At 42.2% G+C, this 19858-nt stretch overlaps 1 protein-coding gene across 4 annotated transcripts in view; it reads right to left on the bottom strand.

Moving 5' to 3' along the window:
* Positions 1–754: 754 nt before the first annotated feature.
* CARD11 (caspase recruitment domain family member 11) overlaps positions 755–19858 on the bottom strand; it is a 39796-nt gene continuing 20692 nt past the window's right edge. For all 4 annotated transcript variants that reach the window (XM_052680073.1, XM_052680072.1, XM_052680075.1 and 1 more), the window contains 20 exons: positions 18607–18786; positions 16902–17054; positions 16682–16807; positions 16012–16209; positions 15345–15524; positions 14297–14351; positions 13057–13172; positions 11750–11853; positions 11117–11169; positions 10233–10365; positions 9517–9718; positions 8617–8743; positions 7272–7521; positions 6830–6926; positions 5734–5829; positions 4922–5054; positions 4381–4554; positions 3066–3190; positions 2135–2250; positions 755–1574 (listed from right to left, as the gene is read on the bottom strand). In XM_052680073.1, the coding sequence (XP_052536033.1) occupies positions 1370–1574; positions 2135–2250; positions 3066–3190; positions 4381–4554; positions 4922–5054; positions 5734–5829; positions 6830–6926; positions 7272–7521; positions 8617–8743; positions 9517–9718; positions 10233–10365; positions 11117–11169; positions 11750–11853; positions 13057–13172; positions 14297–14351; positions 15345–15524; positions 16012–16209; positions 16682–16807; positions 16902–17054; positions 18607–18786 (2823 nt within the window). In that variant the 3' untranslated portion in view covers positions 755–1369. The remainder of the gene's footprint in view (positions 1575–2134; positions 2251–3065; positions 3191–4380; positions 4555–4921; positions 5055–5733; positions 5830–6829; positions 6927–7271; positions 7522–8616; positions 8744–9516; positions 9719–10232; positions 10366–11116; positions 11170–11749; positions 11854–13056; positions 13173–14296; positions 14352–15344; positions 15525–16011; positions 16210–16681; positions 16808–16901; positions 17055–18606; positions 18787–19858) is intronic.

Below are 19858 nucleotides of genomic sequence, written 5' to 3'. Positions count from 1 at the left end.
TCTACTTGAGAGACACCCTGAGCATCAGGAGCTCCTCACAAGGACAGTGCAGCAGTCAGTGCAGTGAGGGCAGCCAGGCCAGATGTTCTGCTTGGATTCTGCTTGCCCTGCTATTGCAAGCTGCTGCATGCCCTTCTGAAGCACTGAGACAGAGGATGTGGGATGAACACAGAAGCAAAGATAAATTAGTTACTAAACGTATCTTAAAATGGAGGGATATAGCAGGGAAAGAAAGACCCAAGGATAATGGGATGTATTCCTCTTCTGCAGGTCAGTTCTTACTGCCTTTCAGATCAGCAGTTGTGCAAGTCGTCATTATCTGATCGGTTTTATTGAATCAATTTGGCAGTCTCAATACAGTAGCTAATGTATAGAGGAAAAATGTTAAAAGCCCTAAGAGACTTAGGAGTCTCAGTCCCACTCATTATCAGTGGAACTTCAACTCTCTGAGGGGTTGACTGCTTTTGAAAATGGGATGTGGTCTTCTGAGTCACATACAGGCTTCTGAAAATGTTACCCTGCTTGGCCACAGCACAGAGCAGCACTCGCTGGTCCCAGTGCTGTCAATCACAGCAGAGAGGTCAAGGATGGAGCGGCTCCCAGCGATTACTGCCTTATGAAGCTCTCCTTTTCCTCTCTGCAGAACAGTCCCTCCTGTTGAGTGCAGATACTTTGGCTGGCAATGAAGTTGTAGAGAAATACAGATTTCAGGGGAGAAACAGAAACAGAGAAACTTGTTTGGAGAAGATGCCAGTGATACCTTTACATTTTATTTAAAGCCAGGGATAATAGTTATTTACCACCTTTCTGATCAAAATGGTAATGGAAAAACAGGGCTGTAGAACTGCTATGGCCGTCAGCAGTAGTGTTCCTCTTGCTTCCAAACAGCCTTCAGTTTCCCTACTGGAGTGAATCTGGAATCTCACCTCCAGATGGATGTAAGACACACGTCAATTCCATTTCCCAATTCTCACACTTTATTTCTCCTAGATTCCAGTTGTCTGGTCTCATCAGAAGCGCGTGAAAAGCCAATTGTGATCCATATTTTCACATAATAAATTACCCCAAGATCCCTCTCAAGATCTTTGTCCTTCCCACTCAATAAACAGCTGCTGTCCATTAAGAGATGCTGGTGTGTCAGAAGCTGTGGTGGTCTGATCCACATCCAAGATCCCCTGCACCTGAATCATGAGCTATCCAGCACAGCTCCAGTTCCATTCCATACGTGGGCTCTGCCAGCAGCAAGTCTCCAGTCAGCAGGGATGAGACAGGAGTGAGCACCAGGCACCGAGTCAGAGAACTCTGTGGGCCCCTGCTCCACCTGGGAACATCCTTTTGTCATCAAAGAGCCCCATTTCACACACTGGTTTTAGAGCTGATCTTCATCTATCCAGATGGTTTTACGCTGCTCTTCTCCAATCTTGTCCTTTATTGTTCTGATAAGGTCTTCAATACTACTCCATGCATCTGCCTCTACAGAGGCATAAAGACACGGCAGCTCTTCCAGCTCCTTCTCCTTCAGACGGCACATACGTAAAAACTCATCTTCAGCTTCTGGCTTTGGCAATAACTTCCTGTACCAAATGAGCAGACCGAAAATAAACGTCTCACAGTGGAAGTGAATCCTGTACTCCCAGCTGTCCCATCAAGAATTTATTTTCTACTGATTATATACAAGCAATAAAACTATATGCAAGCAAGAATATAGCTACGCCACATCTATCCCCTCCACTACCTCTATCTTACCCCCAAGGAAAAATATTTGCTATGGGGAAACAATTTGAGAGGACTGAATGTAGAGAGAGTGCAAGCGTTTATGAACTTCCCTCTTACAGCAGCATTACCTGAAGAAATGCTGAGGGATTACTAAACATAGAGAAAAACACATGCTGAGGCTTCGCCCTCCCCACAGTGCTCATTGCTACTGGGGATAGGGAAAGAATGCCAAGTGTAGGGAATTCCTCCTTTCTCCCATTGTAAGATTTCAGGGAGGAGCTGCTGAAGGAAATGATGCACAGACACCAGGCCAAGGGAAACAGGGCCTGTGTTCCCCTCAGCGATAACATTATTCAGCTCAAGAATTATGGGCTGAATAAGACAGAATAGCAAATGCGCAAAAGGTTTGCTATTTTACCTGAACCTCTTGATGTTCTTCTCCGAGACTCTGATAAAAAGAACAATGGGATATATCTTGGCTTTGATTAAATCCTTTGTGCAGCTTATTCCGGCTTCCAGGAGACAATGCTTATTCTAAAAACAAAGTCACAGCAGAGTCACAAAGAAACATTTGCAGCTGTAGAATCTTCAGATAAAGGTATCTGTACCTTATGGGGTCAGCTCAAGAGCTCTGCATTTACCACTGTACTGGTTTAAAACCTTCAAATCAAATATACATTTAAAGTCCCAACTCCTCCTACTGGTTTACAGTCAAATGAAAGTGAAGCTTAAAAGCTTTCAGAAAATGTTTAAAATAGAAAGGGATTGATCTAAAATTGAAGAGCACGGTAAAACACAAGTGGTACGCGCATACACAAACGCTCTTTGTTCAGAGAGAACGTCTACTGCAACTGCTTGTGAGAGAAAAAACCATCCTTTTAATTCTCCCTTTTTTCCATGCTGTGCATCAGACCTGCTCTGCTTGATATGAGATCTCTGTCTTTGACATTGTTATCTCCGAGCTGTACCCCCCTGTGCCTGTGTTTCAGGCTCTCCTTCCCTTTGTCTCGCTTCTTGTATCTCTCACTCTCTCACGCACTCAGAGATACTTACGATACGAAAAGGAACTGAAGGAGGGACGGAGCAGAGAAAACGAAAGGATATTTTGCTGCATCAATGTGGGTCATCGCAGGGAAAGAATAGGAATGCAAAAAGACGTGGCTGAGGATGAAAAAGAAAGGGAAAAGCAAGAGCACAAATAAAGGCCGTGTGAGGGAATAAACATAAATTTGAGATTTAAGGCAGGCAAGAAAGAAGACAACTGTAAACCAGCGAGTCCTTGCTCAAGAAGAAACACACTGCAGACAAATACAGACTGGCTACCCAATGGCACAGAGCACTCTAAGTACCTTGGCTGTGACAGCCTCGATATTGGCAGGTACGATGCACTCATACGTGCTCAGATTCTTCTCCCTGCTGAAGATGATCGTCTCCGTCCTTTGCCTCCTTAAGAACTCTTCCTTTGTTACAATATCTGGTGGGAGAAGTGGATGAGGACAAAAAAAATAAATCAAGATTACAACAACAGTACACCTGCAAAGCTATCCAACAGCACTTCAGCTGGGATGTAAGAGTGGTTCAGGGAAAGAAGATGAGCAATGAATTGTCTTCTTAACAGCTGCCTCATTTCTTCCATTGAATTCAATTAAAGCTTAATCTGATCACAGCTGAGCACCTCAGCTATATCTTCCACCAATGAGTCCTTGGGCAATTACCACAACACTATGAAGGCATTAAATTAAAACAGTAAATACAATTCCAGCACCTAATGTTACGCAGCAACATTTCAGGGCTGAGGGATGCTGAGAAGAGCTTAAATTAAAAAAAAAAAAAAAAAAAAAAAAAAAAGCAGGTCCCTTCAGCACAGGCTCCTAAAGTATGGATTTAGTGTTCCAGCATTCGTGTTTAAAGTTTCAGAAAAATTTGGTTTAGGTTGCAATGCGTGATACTGGTCCCCTTGTGAATTGCAGCTCTACATCAAAGCTTTTGTTTTATGTTGCAAGACAGGGAATATTTATTATCATACTTAACTTTTTAGTTTCTCTGTCTGGATGACTGTAGGACTGCGTACGATGCACTGGGTATTCAATATTAGTGTAAAAATGAAACGTCAGCTGTGTTTAATGCTGTGTTGTATACAATCCTGCCCTACAGCAATCACAGTGCTGCATATTGCTTTAATAGTAAATACTTAGCATGGAAGCAAATCAGTCTTTTGAGCAGATCAAATGCACAATCTTCAAGCCTTGGATGAGATAGAAACATAAAATCGCTCTAGGGAAGATATTCCTCATAATAGTGAATACTAGAAACAAATTAATCAAAATTTCACATCGCCTAGATATGCAGTATGCAAACAGTATGCAAACAGAAAGAGCACTCACAGCATTTCAATCTCTGAGGGGCATCCTAGCAACCACGCAGCATACACATGGATGATATTCACAGACACACAGTCTCATAACTCTGTGCATCGGCTGTCTCAAAAACATTCAGATATCTCAGGCACTCTCAAAATGCAGGAACTGTAGTTAGACATCATTCTAATGTGATTTTGGTACCTCAAGCAACTTCCAGTACTGCATGCCCTTCTGTGTGCACATATGGATGTTCATATTTCCAACAATGCAGGTTGGCAGTCACGGGCTTCTTTTACCCCATTACCTGGCTTGCATATGTTGAATTCCAGGGCGCCTCCGGAGTTGAGAAGCTTCTGAACCAAGGACTTGGCGAGCACGGTGGGGGTGAAAAGAACGGGGCGCCTGCGCTCACAGTGGATGGGTCTCACCAAGCTGTAAGGGATCAGCCTCTTGTTGATTTCACTTTTGGAATCCAAATCTGAGTAGAGAACAAGGCACTTATACTCTGATTTCTTCTCCGCCAGTATTTGGAGAGAAAAAAAAGTGAGAAATGTGCAAACCAGAAATGACATGGTTAGTCATAGCCGTCCTTCCTTCTCTGATGCCTTACTATGCATCCAGCAGTATGATGCCCAATTTAAAGTTAAATAATTCAAGTGCTTTTTGCTTTCAAGAGATTATTTCACGGTTTAACAGTAGACTTGCTGGGAGAATCTTTCTGCTTATTAGCTCGTTAAACATTTTGGACAAAGAGCAAGAGAGAAACTAGGAAGAGCTGCCAACAGAACAGGAAGCTTCATTGCTGGAAGCTTACTTGTGAAACTACCATTACTTTATATCCATACCTTCCAGTTTATCAGGTAAGGGTTTCTTTGCTTCAGATGAGGTCCGTGCCAGACCAGAGGGCCAGCCAGTGACGATACGAACTCGCTCATTGCTATTCATACGCTTATATTTGTTTTCAGACCTGCTGACAAACTGAAAAGGTGAACGAAGAGATTGGACCCTCGTTTCTTACATTCCTTATTCTCCTAGGCATTCATCAGCCCACACTTTCTATCTACGAGGTCTGAATTACCGACGTCTATCAAAGACAAGACTCCATGGATCTGTTGACTGAATTCTAAGGCTCTTTAAATATCATAGATCTGATTCAGAGCCTTTGTTAATGCCCTTTGGGATTTCTTATTTTGTTCTCTGCTATGAAGAGGCATGCTTTTCTTTTCCTTGGCAGAGCTCTCTGCTATCACAAGCACTGATGTATCCACATCCGCACACACACAGTATGTGCACAACAATGCTGCAGATTACAGACACAGCTCTGCCCCTTCTTTGTTGTACTACAGAGACTTAAAGCCCTGTGAGGACAGGCTGAGAGCTGGGGCTGTGCAGCCTGGAGAAGGTCTCCAGGGAGACCTGAGAGCAGCATTTTGGTTAAAGAGGGGCTCTAATAAAGGAGGGGACAGATTTTTGAGTGATAGGACAAGGGGACAGGCTGACCCACTCCGTTTTTTCATATATTAAACCTCTTTTAGATAGGAAGACATCCTGACACAACTACCTGGGGTGGAGTTACTGGGGAGAGGAAAGCAGCCTAAGAATGTCTGCTGTTCTCACCTACTACTTCAGACATTCCACTGAATTTAAACTTTTTTACCTGTAATATTTGGCCCAAAAGAAAGCTCGCTCTGGACAGACGAGGGCTGGTTTTTGGGTCACTCTGTGGGGCAGGCTCCTCTGGCTGCAGCGTATTCTAGTAAAAAATAGCACAGTTTGTTGTTTTGTTTGCTTGCTCGTTTTTAATCACAGCAACAAAGGACGGAATAAGCAGAAGCAGTTAATTCAGATTTCCAATACAACAATGACTGATTTGTAACTACCCCAAATACAATGTTCTAAGCAAGCTATGTATACTATGGCCTATGCTGAGAAACAGTGCTTCTTGCACTGCTCCTCCAGGAGACTGCACTCCACAGCTTATGATGGAGGTGATTTCTGCATCAAGAAAGAGCAGGCAGAGCTTTTGCTTTCACTGACAACTCTGCCAGCACTCCATGTCCTCCTGGTGAGTGAGGCCTGGAGGACAGCAGGAATGCATGACACTTAACCTTGGCTGAGATCAAACACTGCGGCTGCAGCGTCTCTCCACCAGTGTTAGAAGCAAGCGAGTCTCCTAGGCTCTGTTACAAGCTCTAGGGAGAACCTCTGGTCACTAATATACCAATAAGTTGGTTTTTTTAATAGGTAGAATTCTTTGGGCTAAAGAAAGAAAAAATACTGAAGGAAAAGGAAAGATTGGCAGTCCTGTTGTTTGGAGAGCGGGAAGTCCCACTTCTCCCCATTGCATGTAGGTTGGGAAAGATCTTTCTAATTAGAGACAATAACAGTCTTTGGATTAGACACTCGTTCACAGTAAGAGAGAAATAAGTCAGATTACTAACTCCAACAACACAGCTTCTTCTATACGTGGATGTGAAGGTGCATTGGAGACACACTGGCAGAGGAAAATGAAAGGCATCGACTATGACACAGAACAGATATAAAGCATATGACCTCATAGCAGGAGGAGTTAGAAGTGTGCTGAGCTAGGTAAGTTGCCAGGGACAGTACCATTTAAAGCAAGCAAAGGTCACCCATTGCCTGTGCAATCAAAAACTACGAAGAGCCCCGACAGGAACTCCTGTAAAATTAACATAACAAACAACAAGTAGCAGTGGAGAAATGGATGCTAAGGGGACTCTGAAGGCACTTACCCGGAGAGCCCTCAGGGTGTTGTGTGAGCTGTCTGTCTCATCTTTGCTTCCTCTGTGCATCAGCCGCTGCAGCTTCACCAGGAGGAGCTGCTGGGCTCTGCAAGGACAGAATCACACACAGGTCAGGTTAGCTCTGAAGCCACTCAAAGGTTGGACTGCAGCGGATCTGTGGCTGCAGAAAAGACTAAATAGAAACAGGAGTGAGGACTGACTAAACCACATAGTGTTAAGGATTAAAGAACCTCCATGATGTATTTTCCTCGGCATCCGTTCGAGAAACCCACGTTATACTTTCAAGTGAGCTCTGGCACCTCCTTTCTAAAGCCTTATACCTCATGTTACCGTTTAACATCACCAAGTCTTGTCCCAAGAACTGAGGCGTGCACACCTCTCCTATGGCAGTTGTTAATTTTCCTCTCAGCTGCAGCCGCTCCGTGCTCACCTGCTGTAGCTGGGAATGGTTCCCCTCTCCAGGTCCTTGTCTGTGAAAGGGTCAACTCTGGCACAAAGCCAGTCGCATCCCCCGCATGTCCCCTGGTACATGGTGTCAAGAATATGAACAATCTCATCACATTTCACTGATAGGGAACAGCAGTCCAGCTGGCTAGAGATGTTCAGATTCAGGCGGATGTGAAATGAGTCCCCCGATGCAATAAGCCCATCTTCCAGCTCAGAGAGCAGCTTCCTGTAACCTGCAGCAACGGAGAATGGGACAAAGCATGACATGCTGGGCAGCACCTTGGTATTGCTGCACACTGAGGCTCCTTTGCCAGAAGCCCAGCACAAACTCCTGAGGCCCCTCCAAGAGAGGCTTTGTACTTCTGGAAACACTACAGCAAGGTTATGGGGCTGCACCTTAATGACACTAACAGAGCTCTGGCTCAAATACAGGTCATGCTGCTGGTACCAGAATTCTTGGGGATCACAGAAACATAAAGGCTGGAGAAGACTTCTAAGATCATCTGGTCCAACCATCAGCCCACCACCACCATGCCCACCAACCACGTCCCTCCGTGCCACATCCACATATTGAACACCTCCAGCATTTGCCAGTTCAAGTGATGACACCACCAGCTACCTGGAAAAGTAACTCCACACACAACCAGTAAAACTGGATTTCTCAGCACAGATGGAGACACAGCTAAACCCTATCCTATGGAAGTACATAGTATAACTAAACCCTGTATTTAAGTACAGTGATCTGTTCAGCCAAAATTCTCTAGCTAGCATTAAAAAACAGAAACCAAACCAAAACAACAACAACAAAATCTTAAAATTCATATGCACCAGTAAAAAGAAAAAAAAAAAGGATTTTGGAATGCAATTTTTGATCCACGACTCCAAATTATCATTGCCAGCCTTGAACACTACAATCAAATTCCATTCACTGCACACAAACACCAGCTGTTAAGGATATGATAAAGACACAAAGGAAATGAACAGGTAAATGCTAAATTGGCTTCAGCTGGATAAAGATGATTCAGCTCACCACACCGTATTACAGAAAACAGTACATAAAAATAATTTTGTGTTATGTGAGTCATGTAGCTGCTGCTTCACCATGTCAGTCCTTCAGGGCCCTGTAGTGACAAGCACATGGGCTATTTTGCTCGGAGTTACACAGCTAAAAGCTGGAGCAGTTACACAGAATTGCCATCATTAACACTGGTAGACATGCTTCAGATTTATACCAATATAAAATATATCCTGGTTCTCTTATTCTCATCCACGCTAATTAGTACCATAGACCTGGGGCTATTTGAGTTGAGAAATACCTTCGGTCTTACCTTCGTGATTTGATTTATATTGGAGTGTTACTGGACCATGGCACCTCTGAATTGTCCAGTGGACTTCTTCCTTTGTGCAAGTATCCAAGGGAACACTCTGATTTTCCCCTTTGATGCAGCCCTCCAACTAGATATGAAAGAAATATTATTCTCCAGTGTGGGTTCAATGTCTGAGTCAATTATACTGGGATTTTTTGAAGCGGTACAATCTTTTTCTGATAAAGCAATCCAGATACGTTGCTATCAGGATGCAGATTATATTCCAATTATTTAGCTTCTTTTCTCTCACATAAGGGCTGCTGGCAGTCGTGGACTCATACTGCAGCTCATTGACAATCCCAGTAGTAAGTAATTAAGGAATTACATATATGTATTTTTCTCCTTCGGCGGTATTTTAATAGGATAAAGGTTGGGAGCATTGGCAATGTAAGGCAAACTCTAAGCAGTGAGCAACTTAGCAAAAGCATCAGTGGAGTGCTTACATGATGCTGGGGACAGACTTAGGAGTCATTGTGCCGAGTTACATAGCACAAACTTCCTTTCAAGGTAAGAAACTACTGGGAAGTTGAGAACGTCTCCCATTCTACTGTTCTCAGAGGGGCAGTACCAAAAGACACACCGTTTAAAGAAAGCATCAGCTGCTCTCAGCTCTTCCATTCAGAGTTACTCTGAAGTGCAAAGGTATGTGTTGGCCATGGCAAAGCGCATGTGTTGGACAACCAAAACCACAAATACTATTTTCCCATAATCTCATAGTCAATACCAGATTTTCTTCTGCAAAATTCATACAGTTTGCCATTAACACAAAGTGAAAAAAGATGCAAAAAGATGTTATTGTGGTGATGATGCATGCATGGGAGTGCAGAGATCTGTGATGTGTGTTGATTATTCTATGCTTACCAGTAGGAGTTGGTGTCCTTCCCGAAGACCTGCTTTTTCTGCAAGTGATCCTGATTTGACAGAGCTAACAAAGCTCCCTTTGTCGTTACCTCCTATAAGAGTGATTTCTGAATTGAGAGTATCCCCATTCAGTGTTATGCGCTGGATGGTATGGCAGGAATTCCTGATGCGTCCAACAGATGTGACAGAGGGACGAAAAGGTCTGTGTTGATGAAAGGATGTAAGAGTTACATGGCTATCTCCCCTTTTAACTACCAATCCTGAGTTAAATGTATGCATGATAAATGAGAGACACAGAAGTAAACTTAATCTATCCAGCACTAGAATCTAAGGACTCTGAAATAAATCCTTATTACTGTGTAAGCCCTGCAGAAGAGCAGCTGGATAGCCTAAAGTACACTGACTGGATAACAAGACCACAGGGATAAATTTAAACCTCTATAATGTTTTGTCAGCTTTGAAGTTTTTGAAATTCTAAGATGACTTTCACTGGATTACAGGATATGAAAGTAGTCCAAAATAACATACCATACTGCTATCGGTATAAAGAAATAATGACTTCACACAGCACCAAGAGATCTTAGTGCCAAGTGACAATTTGTGACACGGTGTTTCTGCCACTGAATTATATCTTCAGTAACTAATAGCGAAGTGGGGGATGCCTCCTACAGCAGCCTTTCCCCTTAATCTGTGTCTATGGGAGGTAAACTAAATACCTTTCCAGAGAGAACTTTCTAAATATGGAGTTGACATGTTCCAGGTCATAGGCATCCAGGCCTTCTGACTGATGGGAAGAGGAAGAAGAGTGCACCGAAGGAGCTCCATGTGAGTGTCTGTCATGACTGTCATCTGAAAAGCGTAACAAAAAAAACAATGAGTCCGAGATACAGCAGTAAGGATGGAAAAGGTGAAAATGGAAGTTTGACTCTTCCTAGCCAAAGCTGAATGACAAAATTCCTGATGCAGAGGAATGACTCCTTTCTACAGACAAGGAATGCCGGTCTTGCTTACTAGATCTTACCTGATCCTACAGAACAGTTTGGGTTGGAAGGGATCTTTGGAGACTGTCTAATGAACCCCTCAGCTCAAAGCAGGATCATCCAGAGGACTCTGGTTTCCTTTGTGTATCTCTGAAGATATGGAACTTGAACTATGATCTCCTCAACCTCTCTGGACAATTATGTTGCATTGCTTGACTGCTCTTGTAGTAAAAAAAGCTTTATCTTACTTTTTAAATGGAATTGTTTGCACCCCTCTTTTCTTGTCCTCTCACTGAGTAGAGCCACACTCTCCTCAGTGCTAGCTCTCCCTTCTCAGTTAGATGCTTTCCTTATTTTAAGGTCGGAAGTCTTCTTTTCAACCCTTAAAACCTCAAACAGCATTCTTATCTACTCATTCAGTCCAATCCTTTCGCTTCACCAGGAATAACTGCTTCCCTGTTCTCACCACTGGTTTCTTTTTTGCTTATTTGTTATAACGATTTGATGAATTTTCCTCAGACTGTGTCCTATTTTTTTTTTAAGACTGAGTTGATTACTGGACAGTATCTGTAGCTGATGAGCTCATCACATCTCACAGTTAAACTATTACATTTCCTTACCATCTAGCTCCAAAGCATCAAATCCAAAGCTGTCATTGTCCTCTTCAACCAAGCTGAAATTAAAAACAAAATGTGAGATAACAGAAGAGAGAGAAAAAAGATGTTCACTTTCCCACTTTCAGCACCTCCATTAAAGCACACTGTTTGGTTGCAAAGCCATTTAGAGAACAGCTTGTTGTCTTTTCCATCCACAGTGATTTGCAGGTCCCTCGTGAAGCTGATATCCCTCATACGTGGCTTCAGGTGAAGGGTGAATTTTTGTAGTTGGTTTGGGAAGAACCAGCTATTTTTACACTGTGCATAAGCAAGGAAATAATGTAACTTTTCCTACATCTTGAACTATAATCTCACTTTTTTCCCCCAGAAACCGAGATCAGATGAACTGTGAAACCTGCAACTTGGCACGAGGGTAGCGATTATTTTGGATTATGTTCACAAATCTAATTTTTTGTGGGCTAAGGATCAAGTTATAAACCACAGTGAGCTCCTGGGTACGGTCTCAAGATAACCTGAATTTAGTGCTCAAGAGCTTAACAAAATAAGGCCCACGTTTCAGACCTTGCCAAGCCAGGGTGCCTCTTCCCCCTAGTGATAAAAGGGCATGGGGCACATTTCAGCAGCACAGCCACACACCTGCAGGGAGGAGCATCCTCTTTGCAGCGTCTGACGATCGAGTCGTTTCCTGGAGGCTCAGGAGTGGTAGACATGATGCTGTCATTGCGATTTCTCAGGGTTTGCTTTTAGAAAGCAGCATGCAAGAGAAAGGACACTTGCATTAAATGTGCTATCATTTCTAACTTACAGGAGCATTATTCTGCTAGCTTGCTCGTAGTGCTCTGCACTGAGAAGCTCATCCCACAGTAAGAAGAATGGATTCTCTGCTCACAGATGTTCTGTACAAGAGCATTCGTGTTCATATGCTATTACAGCTCTATGTACAGAGAGCTTGATGGCACTGAACCTCATTATGTGACACACAGCTGGCTGATTTACTGAAGGATTTCAACTTCATCTGCAGAGTGTGTGATGCACAGCTGATATATAGGTGGAAGAGGATGAAAAGCAGATGAAAAACAGACTGCGTGTTTGTATAGATATATATATATATTTACATACAAATACAGTAGGAATGAGGAAGTAAAACACATACCTCCATATATTCCATTAATACTCTAGTACATTGGTTTGGAGTCTAAACTGCAAATTGTACTGCAGGGAAGACAGTTAAGTGATCAAAACATCCAAAAGATGTTCCAAAAAATATTCCTAAATCAGCTAAACTTATTACAAGTGGCAGGGAGTTCTTTCCTGGCTATTCTCAGCTATAATTTTAATTTCCTGGGGGCAGCATTTTTCACAGCATTCTAGAAAGATGTTTTGTTCTTTGTTACTAACACTCCACAAGAGCACTCTCTCTTCCTGCTTGTCCTGCTGTGTCAGTGCTCACATATGTATAATGGGATTTCTACCTTGAGAGATCAGGGGGATACAGCAAGAAGGGAAGAAATGGTTTGGCTATGGCACACAGAAACTTCCAGCTGTGATCTGCATCCCTCTTCTAACTGCCTGTTACTTAGAAATGGGGGAATCTTCAGAGGACTCAAAAAAATAAAACCAACAACCAAAATATTTTCTTGCATTACAAAACAGCTTTTAAAGAAAATCTCGTCTTTCTAAACACAAAATGGCATAAGGACACAGCGAAGGGTCATAAATATCTAAAATCTTTTTAAATAAACAAAGTCCAATCCTATGATTTTGGAAAAGGCTGCTAACACAGTTCTAAGAACACGCTGGTAAAACAATTAAGCTTCTGACAAGGGGCTGGGGTTGGGTCACAGCCAGGTGGCCAGTGAGGTGACAACATGGGGCTGCAGAAGCTCTCAGCCACACCAGAAAAGGAGGTCATAGCAGGGAAGGGACATCTGAAGGCTCCTTACAATTTTGCTGACTTCACAGCTGCTGATGGAGTTACTGATGGAAACAGAATTAGAGGAACTAGTGTCTGTGCGGCCATTGCTGGCATCAGCCCCATCTTCATCCTGCGCTTTGACTGCTGCGCTCACAGATGACAGAGAAAAATAAAGACACCGAGGAAAATTAGGTTAGATCACTTCCAATACAGAGTCTTTCACAGATTTCAACAAGGCTTACAATTATCTTTCCACTTCAGTTTGTCTCACTTTCCATCCTGTGCTGTGCAGGAGCTGAGGGTGGCACTGGAGCCCTTTCTGCTGCCCGCCTAGCTCCCCATCAACACAATTCCTTCAGCTCTTTGCTCTGCTTTTTTTGTTAGCTCCATGAATACCCATTCACAAATTTGGAGGGTTGTTTTATTAATTTGTTGATTATTTGTGTTGTATCCCCATCATTTGGCAACCTGGGATTTGTTTTAAAAGAGCAATGCTCCCAACAGGGGCCATGCAGCCTTAGGCAGCCCCAGGAAGCACAGCATGAATTTCTTGACAGACCCCCCCTCCCACTTTCAGCATCTCTAACTTGGACAAATGTTGCCATTATTTGATGCTAAACAAATACAACATCATGCAGCAGGAACCACGTTTGCCTTCTTATTTTGTACAATATAGCACATAACAAATGAAGGAAGTGCTGCATATGACGTTTGTTTGGAGAACATTGTTAGCTAAGTAAGAGGAATTAGGAGCATACAGCAACCAATTTGGTAACTTGGCAGCTGGCTGGCGGGTGGGTCAGCCCTTCCTCCAGGCCATTGCAGTGTTTTAGATTTAAAATGAATTCCTTTTTGCTGAAGGACAAATAAACTCATTAGAGGATCACTAGACTGGGGTCTCTTCGGCTCGAAGGATCTTTCTGACAGCAAAAAGAAAAGAGCATAATGACTTTTTGTAAAAGAAATACAATATAGCCTTCACAATTTTGATGAGATAAAGGGAAGATTAAGTAAACAAAAAAGTTAGGCAGATTATGGGATGTAGTATTGTGTGTCTGTGGAGGTACCTTTGGATGGAGAGGTTGATCAGGTAGAGCACCCGACTGCTTCAAATTATGACATTGTTTACAGTGAGAAGAACTATTTTGCTGTCTTGAGCTTAGTTAAGAGTCTCCTGGGTCACAGTGTTTGTTAAAACAACTTAAAGAGACTGAACAAATGAGACAAAGCAACAGAAAAGGAGCAAGGACATAGGAGCTCTTTCTGACCTTGAAACTCTGATGTTCTGTTCATGCCGACAGGGGATTTAGCTCTTGGATTTATCTAAAAAGACAAAAACAAATGCAGGATATTTGCCACACACTGTAAAACAGATATTTTCACTCCTTCTTTTTCTACTGTTGTGCTGCAAGATATTTTCCTTCATTCAAACAACAGGACTCCAAATTTTGAAGATATTTAGGTATCCAAATGCCACTGCCATGAATGGAAGCTACTTAACTATTTTTAAAGTCTGGCCCAAATGCTTTGCAGTTTCCAGATTCTGCTGAGGGAACAAAGAGACAAAAGGTGAAGTGGGTGCCTTGGGACTGGCTTCAGGCAGCTGTTAATACAACAGACATCCTTTTGGAGCATGCAGTGTACAGAATGCAGCTCCACTGCCATAAGTAATAACAACAGTCAAAGCTCAGAAAGGTTATGAAGGGCAGGGAGAATTCAAATGCAAATGAGAGTGAGGAGAAGCTCAAAACTTCAAATGTTAGCTTGCATATATATATATATGTATTTACAACATGTGAATATTGCATCAGATAATAACAGCATAATAAATGCAGCCAGTTGGGGAAATCTTAGACCTAACACGTGCTACCTCTTATTCTTCTGTGAAAGGAAATTGCCATAATTTAATTCTAAATCAGACAGTTAATTTGACTCAAATTCTTGTCCATTCTTTCTATTATTCCTTCCAGCTGATGCAAGCTTTTCCACCCATGCTTCGATTTCCACCTTCAGTTCCTTGTGCTCTAGACTTTGGGCATTATATAATTTTTTTCACTCCTGGTAAGGAGGCAATGAATCAATTTATTGACAGTGCTCTAAGAACGTGAATGAACAACAGAAGCAAGAGGGAGAAGGTACAAAAATGGTCAATGAAACCTGATTATATCTGCTCCTCAAGGCATAAATTACCACTGGGCAAAAACTTACATAAATCCTATTTTTATACCAGTTTCAGAGGCATAACTACAATGTTTGATGTATCTTAGTTCTAACAGTCCCTGCACTAAACCACTCCAGCCCAATATTAAGACATACTTGGATTCCCTTTAGGTTCACTCTTCTCTTGAGTCGAGCTTGATCAGGCAAGAAGAATTTGTTGTCTTCTGGTGAGTCTTCTGATGTGGAGGAGTCATCTGCTTCCTGACCGTTGGCTTTTGGGCTCGAAGTGCCAAAGGTCTGGGAGATAATAGTGATGGGCAGATTGCGTGGCAAACTCTGAAGATCAGAAGGAAAGACTTCTGAGAAGGAGTTTGGTACAGCTCCTTTTGACTCCCCTTAAGAGCAATCTGACAGGACTTTCTGTGAGTTGAGAGCTTCAGAAGCTCATGCAGAATGTGGCCCAGTTCCAAATCAATAACTCCCCATATCTGTTTCTGTTTTTGTTTTCTGTTCAGTGGAGCACGTTCCTCAAAAGAATTCATGGTTTCTACCCCAGTGCAAAAATTCATTCCTTTTGCATTTCTTTCCCTTACAATTCAAATCAGGATGTGAAATGCTAGCCTGTGAGAGCTGTGTGCATGACACAGGCAACGTGATCCCCACTGTACTGAAGAAATTCTTGGAGCATTGACATTTAGTAGAAGGAAGTAGGTTTTTTAGCTAATTCGCAGAAGGAATAGAGTACCCTCTTCATTCCAAGTGGAAATATTTTAAAGAGAGAAGTCCTAAAAAAAGAATGCAAGCGCATCTACCTCGTCCCTACCTGGTCATGACAATTATTGTCCTTAGAGAGCCGTCGGAGTTTGCACTCTAAGTTAACAATGCAGGCTTCTTTCCGAACCATTTCAATTCGGAGTTCATCATTTCTCTCCTCCAGCTCCCGAATCTGCTTCCTGTACTTATCTTTTTCAATCAGACAATGTGAATACTGTGTCTGAGCCTCATCACGTGAGCGGAACGCCTGCGGTGGACAGAAGAATCTGTTTTGCATTTGGACCTTCTCCCAGTGGTTTTGTTTTTAATGCATTTGGAATAAAGACTTCAGAAATTGTAACCATCCACTAATTAATGTAGCAGTAAGGACCAGGGTGCATGCCACAGTAGTATCATTAAAAATAATGATAATGAGGGTGGTTTGTTTCCAGCTCTCTCTTGGCAGGTGGGAAAACATTCTAGAGTGCAAATTGGGTCACTTGACACTGAGACAAAACTTGTAGGAGCTGTTGCTAAGTTCTTGGTTCTGCCTGGTGGATGCTACGCTGAGGGAACAGCAAAATATTACCCTGTGTAAAATTACTTCCATAAATACCAGTTTCTTGTAAATGTTCATATTTTAGTGGTGTTTTGGATCCAATTACCCATAACTCCCTAGAGTGACACAGAAGAGATATAGGCTTTTGCTACAGATTTTCCCCACTTCAGTGGTTAGATACCTGGTCTCGCTCCTTCTCCACCTCTTCTAGCTGTATCATCACAGTGTTCATACGGTGCTTATACATCTCACAGTCTTTTCCTAGTGTTGAACACTTCAACTCCAAATCTTCTTTCTCTTCAAGATACTGAGAATAACAGTCTGTTAGCTCCCACTGCATTTAGAGGTCTTTTGGGTACCAGCCTGACATATCCCACCTCTTTTCATCCTTTATTTCTCACCTTGTCTCTCAAGTCCTCCACATGACGAATCTCCTCTTGGAGATTAAAGATCTTGTTGACCAACTCATGGCGATCTTCCAGTGCCTCCTTACGGTCATGCTCCAGGATATCCAAAATGGCTTTGTCTGAATCAGGTAAACTCCTCTTGTCAGCCTGAGGAAACATGTTTTTAATAGACAGGCCAGGGAAAGAGAAAAGAATTTTGCAGGAAAAATAAAAACAAAGACAGTAACAAACAAGAGGAATAGAAAATGAACATGGTATTGCAATGGGAAAGCAGCAGAAGGAATGGACATTTGTTCATATTTTAAGATATTGTCAAAGAAGATGAATAAAGGCTGTCGTGCTGTCAGAACAGTCTGATGAAGGAACAGTTTTACTGTTTTATTGTGCTGGCTATAATTTGATCCATTTTGGATGCATTCACAATTCTTCACCCCAAGCCCTGCATTCAAAGTTCTCCTCTATTAATCAGCTCTCACTGAACACAAAATTCATCCTTTGCCAAAGAGCAGGGCCTAAGAAAACATTCCGAGGCATTTTTAAAGCATGTATAGGCTTTGGAGGGCTATGCTTAGAGAATACTAAACATGCCTGAAAGTAGCTTGTACCTCTGCTTCATTTTCTGTGGTCTCTAGCAATACTTTTTTTCCTCTCCGTTTTAAAATTATCAGGATTACCAAAGCAGGTTTCAATAAATAAATGGTCATCCACAATTAACCATAAATGGAAAACAAAAAAGGCAAAAAATGCAAGCAAGTATTGTGCATATTTGCTTTAAAAATACCTAGACTAAGTTGGATATTTCAGTGACATTTTGGCTACCTAATTAAGTAAATATTTCTAAAACAAACTGCCTTTTGTTTATTTATACTTTCTCCCAGGAGATTTTCAACCTTGTTTTAAGATATTTCTTGATCATTTCTTTGTTTCCTTAGGTGCTGTAAGACCAAGTCAATCAATATGAGACAGCCTACATGGACCAGAACTCTGAGAATCTTCTGCACTACACACTTTTTCAACCTTTGAATCGGATTTATATCAGAAGTATGAATTGTTGGACACTGCTAAAAGCCATGTTCCAAAATTATTCTATTGATATATTTTTAAAGTGTCATTTTAAAAGGCTTTGAGCCTTGCCCAGCAAAGTGCTGAGCGCTCACACACATCTCAGCATTTGACTATGCTCTTTACAGAGCAACACAGTGCTAAATTAGCTGCATCTCATACTTTTTCCCCATCTGCCCAAAAAAAAGGGTTAGTTAAGATACTTGTGCACAACAGTGTTCTGTGGGGCATTCTGGTAAGTAGTGACAAACCATGATTAGAGACCTTTACTATCCCATGCTTCATCAGAATCTTTTGGCACAGTAGCACAGAAAACGTTACAGAGTCTCTAACATCTAGGCTGGTTGTTTAACACAGCTTTGTAGTGACAGATTGGTCACTACAGCAGGGTTAAGGAAGGAGTTGAATGCTCATTAGTTAAACCGCTGTGCTCTGCACTGAGAAAGAGCTCATTTCTCAACAGCTTGACTTATTAGATGACAACATTTTTGGTAGAAGTCCTCCTGGGGTACGTGAGATAGTGTGGGAGGCAAGAGAGGGGATGGCTGGAGGCAAAGAGTGGTCAAAGCTTTCAGAACCCATCACCTGGGTAAGCAGGAGGGGTGAGCTGAAGTGGCAGAGCTTTTCATAGTGGTACCTGAATGATGGACTGTAACTCCTGGATTTTAGTTTTCATCATCTCGTTTTCTCGCTCCAGCTCCAGCATCTGTTCCTTTTTAGGTCGGTTTTCAATATCATTTTTCAGTTTCAGTGACTGGTTCCTCTCCAGCTTGCATTCCTCTTCCACCTTGTTCAGGCGGTGCTTCAGCTGGTCAATCTGCAGCGGCCAGGGAGCAGTGAGGAGGAGAGATAGAGAAGGCAAGAAATCATTTCAAGCTCAGATATTGACTGTTTTGAAAACATTCTCACCTTCGGGTGAAAACATAGCTTAAACTGTGAATGCTAACAAGCAGATAATTGGGTAGATATGCATGTGTGATAAATGCCCTGATCTGAACTTCTGAACTCTCAAGCAGAAGTTTACTATTTGCTGTTGACTATTTGCCGGCTGTAAATTTTGATAACATCTAAACTAGAGTAAGAGCATCATATTCTCAATTCTCCAATAAATAAAGAGATACAAGACAGATATACTGCTCACGAGGCTGAACACACATTGTGCTTCTGCACATAGGCTACTTGGATTGGGAAAACCAGAGACTTGCGGCACTGGAATGAAAAGAGAGGTCCCCAGGAAGTGGCTTCAGAATGAAAGGAGCCTAGAAAGAAAGGGGTGATGATCCTCACTGGGGAAAAGGTCTGAAAGTGGTGGAGTAAACTGGAAGTCAGAGTGATGTACAGATATGAATGCTGGGGGATAGTCAGAGACATCGGCCAGTCACACTGACTGGTGACAGTAAGCAGGACAAAGCAACACAAACTGCTGACCAACCTTCCTGCACCATCTCCCTGCAGGGAAGGGATGTTTGGGGCTCAGAAAAGGCGGCACTGAGGTGAGGGAGCAATAAATGACTGTGAAAAATCAAAGTGTTGTAAAACGTCTAATCTCGTCAGTTCTAAAATAAACCTCAGCATCCAGATCCACTGTGGGTAGCTGTTTACTCTGCCTCACCTGTGACATACCCATAAGCATAAATTTCATGGCACTTGAAGTAATTCTTTCTGTCTTATAAGTGGTCCCAAGATACTCCAGTACTTGTTATGAGGCTTTTTTGAGGAAAACACCGTAATGTAAGCCTGAATAACTGTCATGCTGCATATTGTTGAGCCTGAAAAGCTGAAATTATGACTTTAGCAAACAATGTATGTTATGTCCTGCTCATTTCATACAAGTGTGTAAATTATCTGCCACTGATATACAACACTGCAGTAAGAATTTCAGTACCTTG

This window comes from Tympanuchus pallidicinctus, unplaced genomic scaffold (assembly GCF_026119805.1).
Source record: "Tympanuchus pallidicinctus isolate F22 unplaced genomic scaffold, pur_lepc_1.0 scaffold18, whole genome shotgun sequence".
Lineage (NCBI taxonomy): Eukaryota > Metazoa > Chordata > Aves > Galliformes > Phasianidae > Tympanuchus > Tympanuchus pallidicinctus.
Note: the sequence above shows the minus strand (reverse complement) of the source record. Positions and strands in the feature narration are given on the sequence as shown.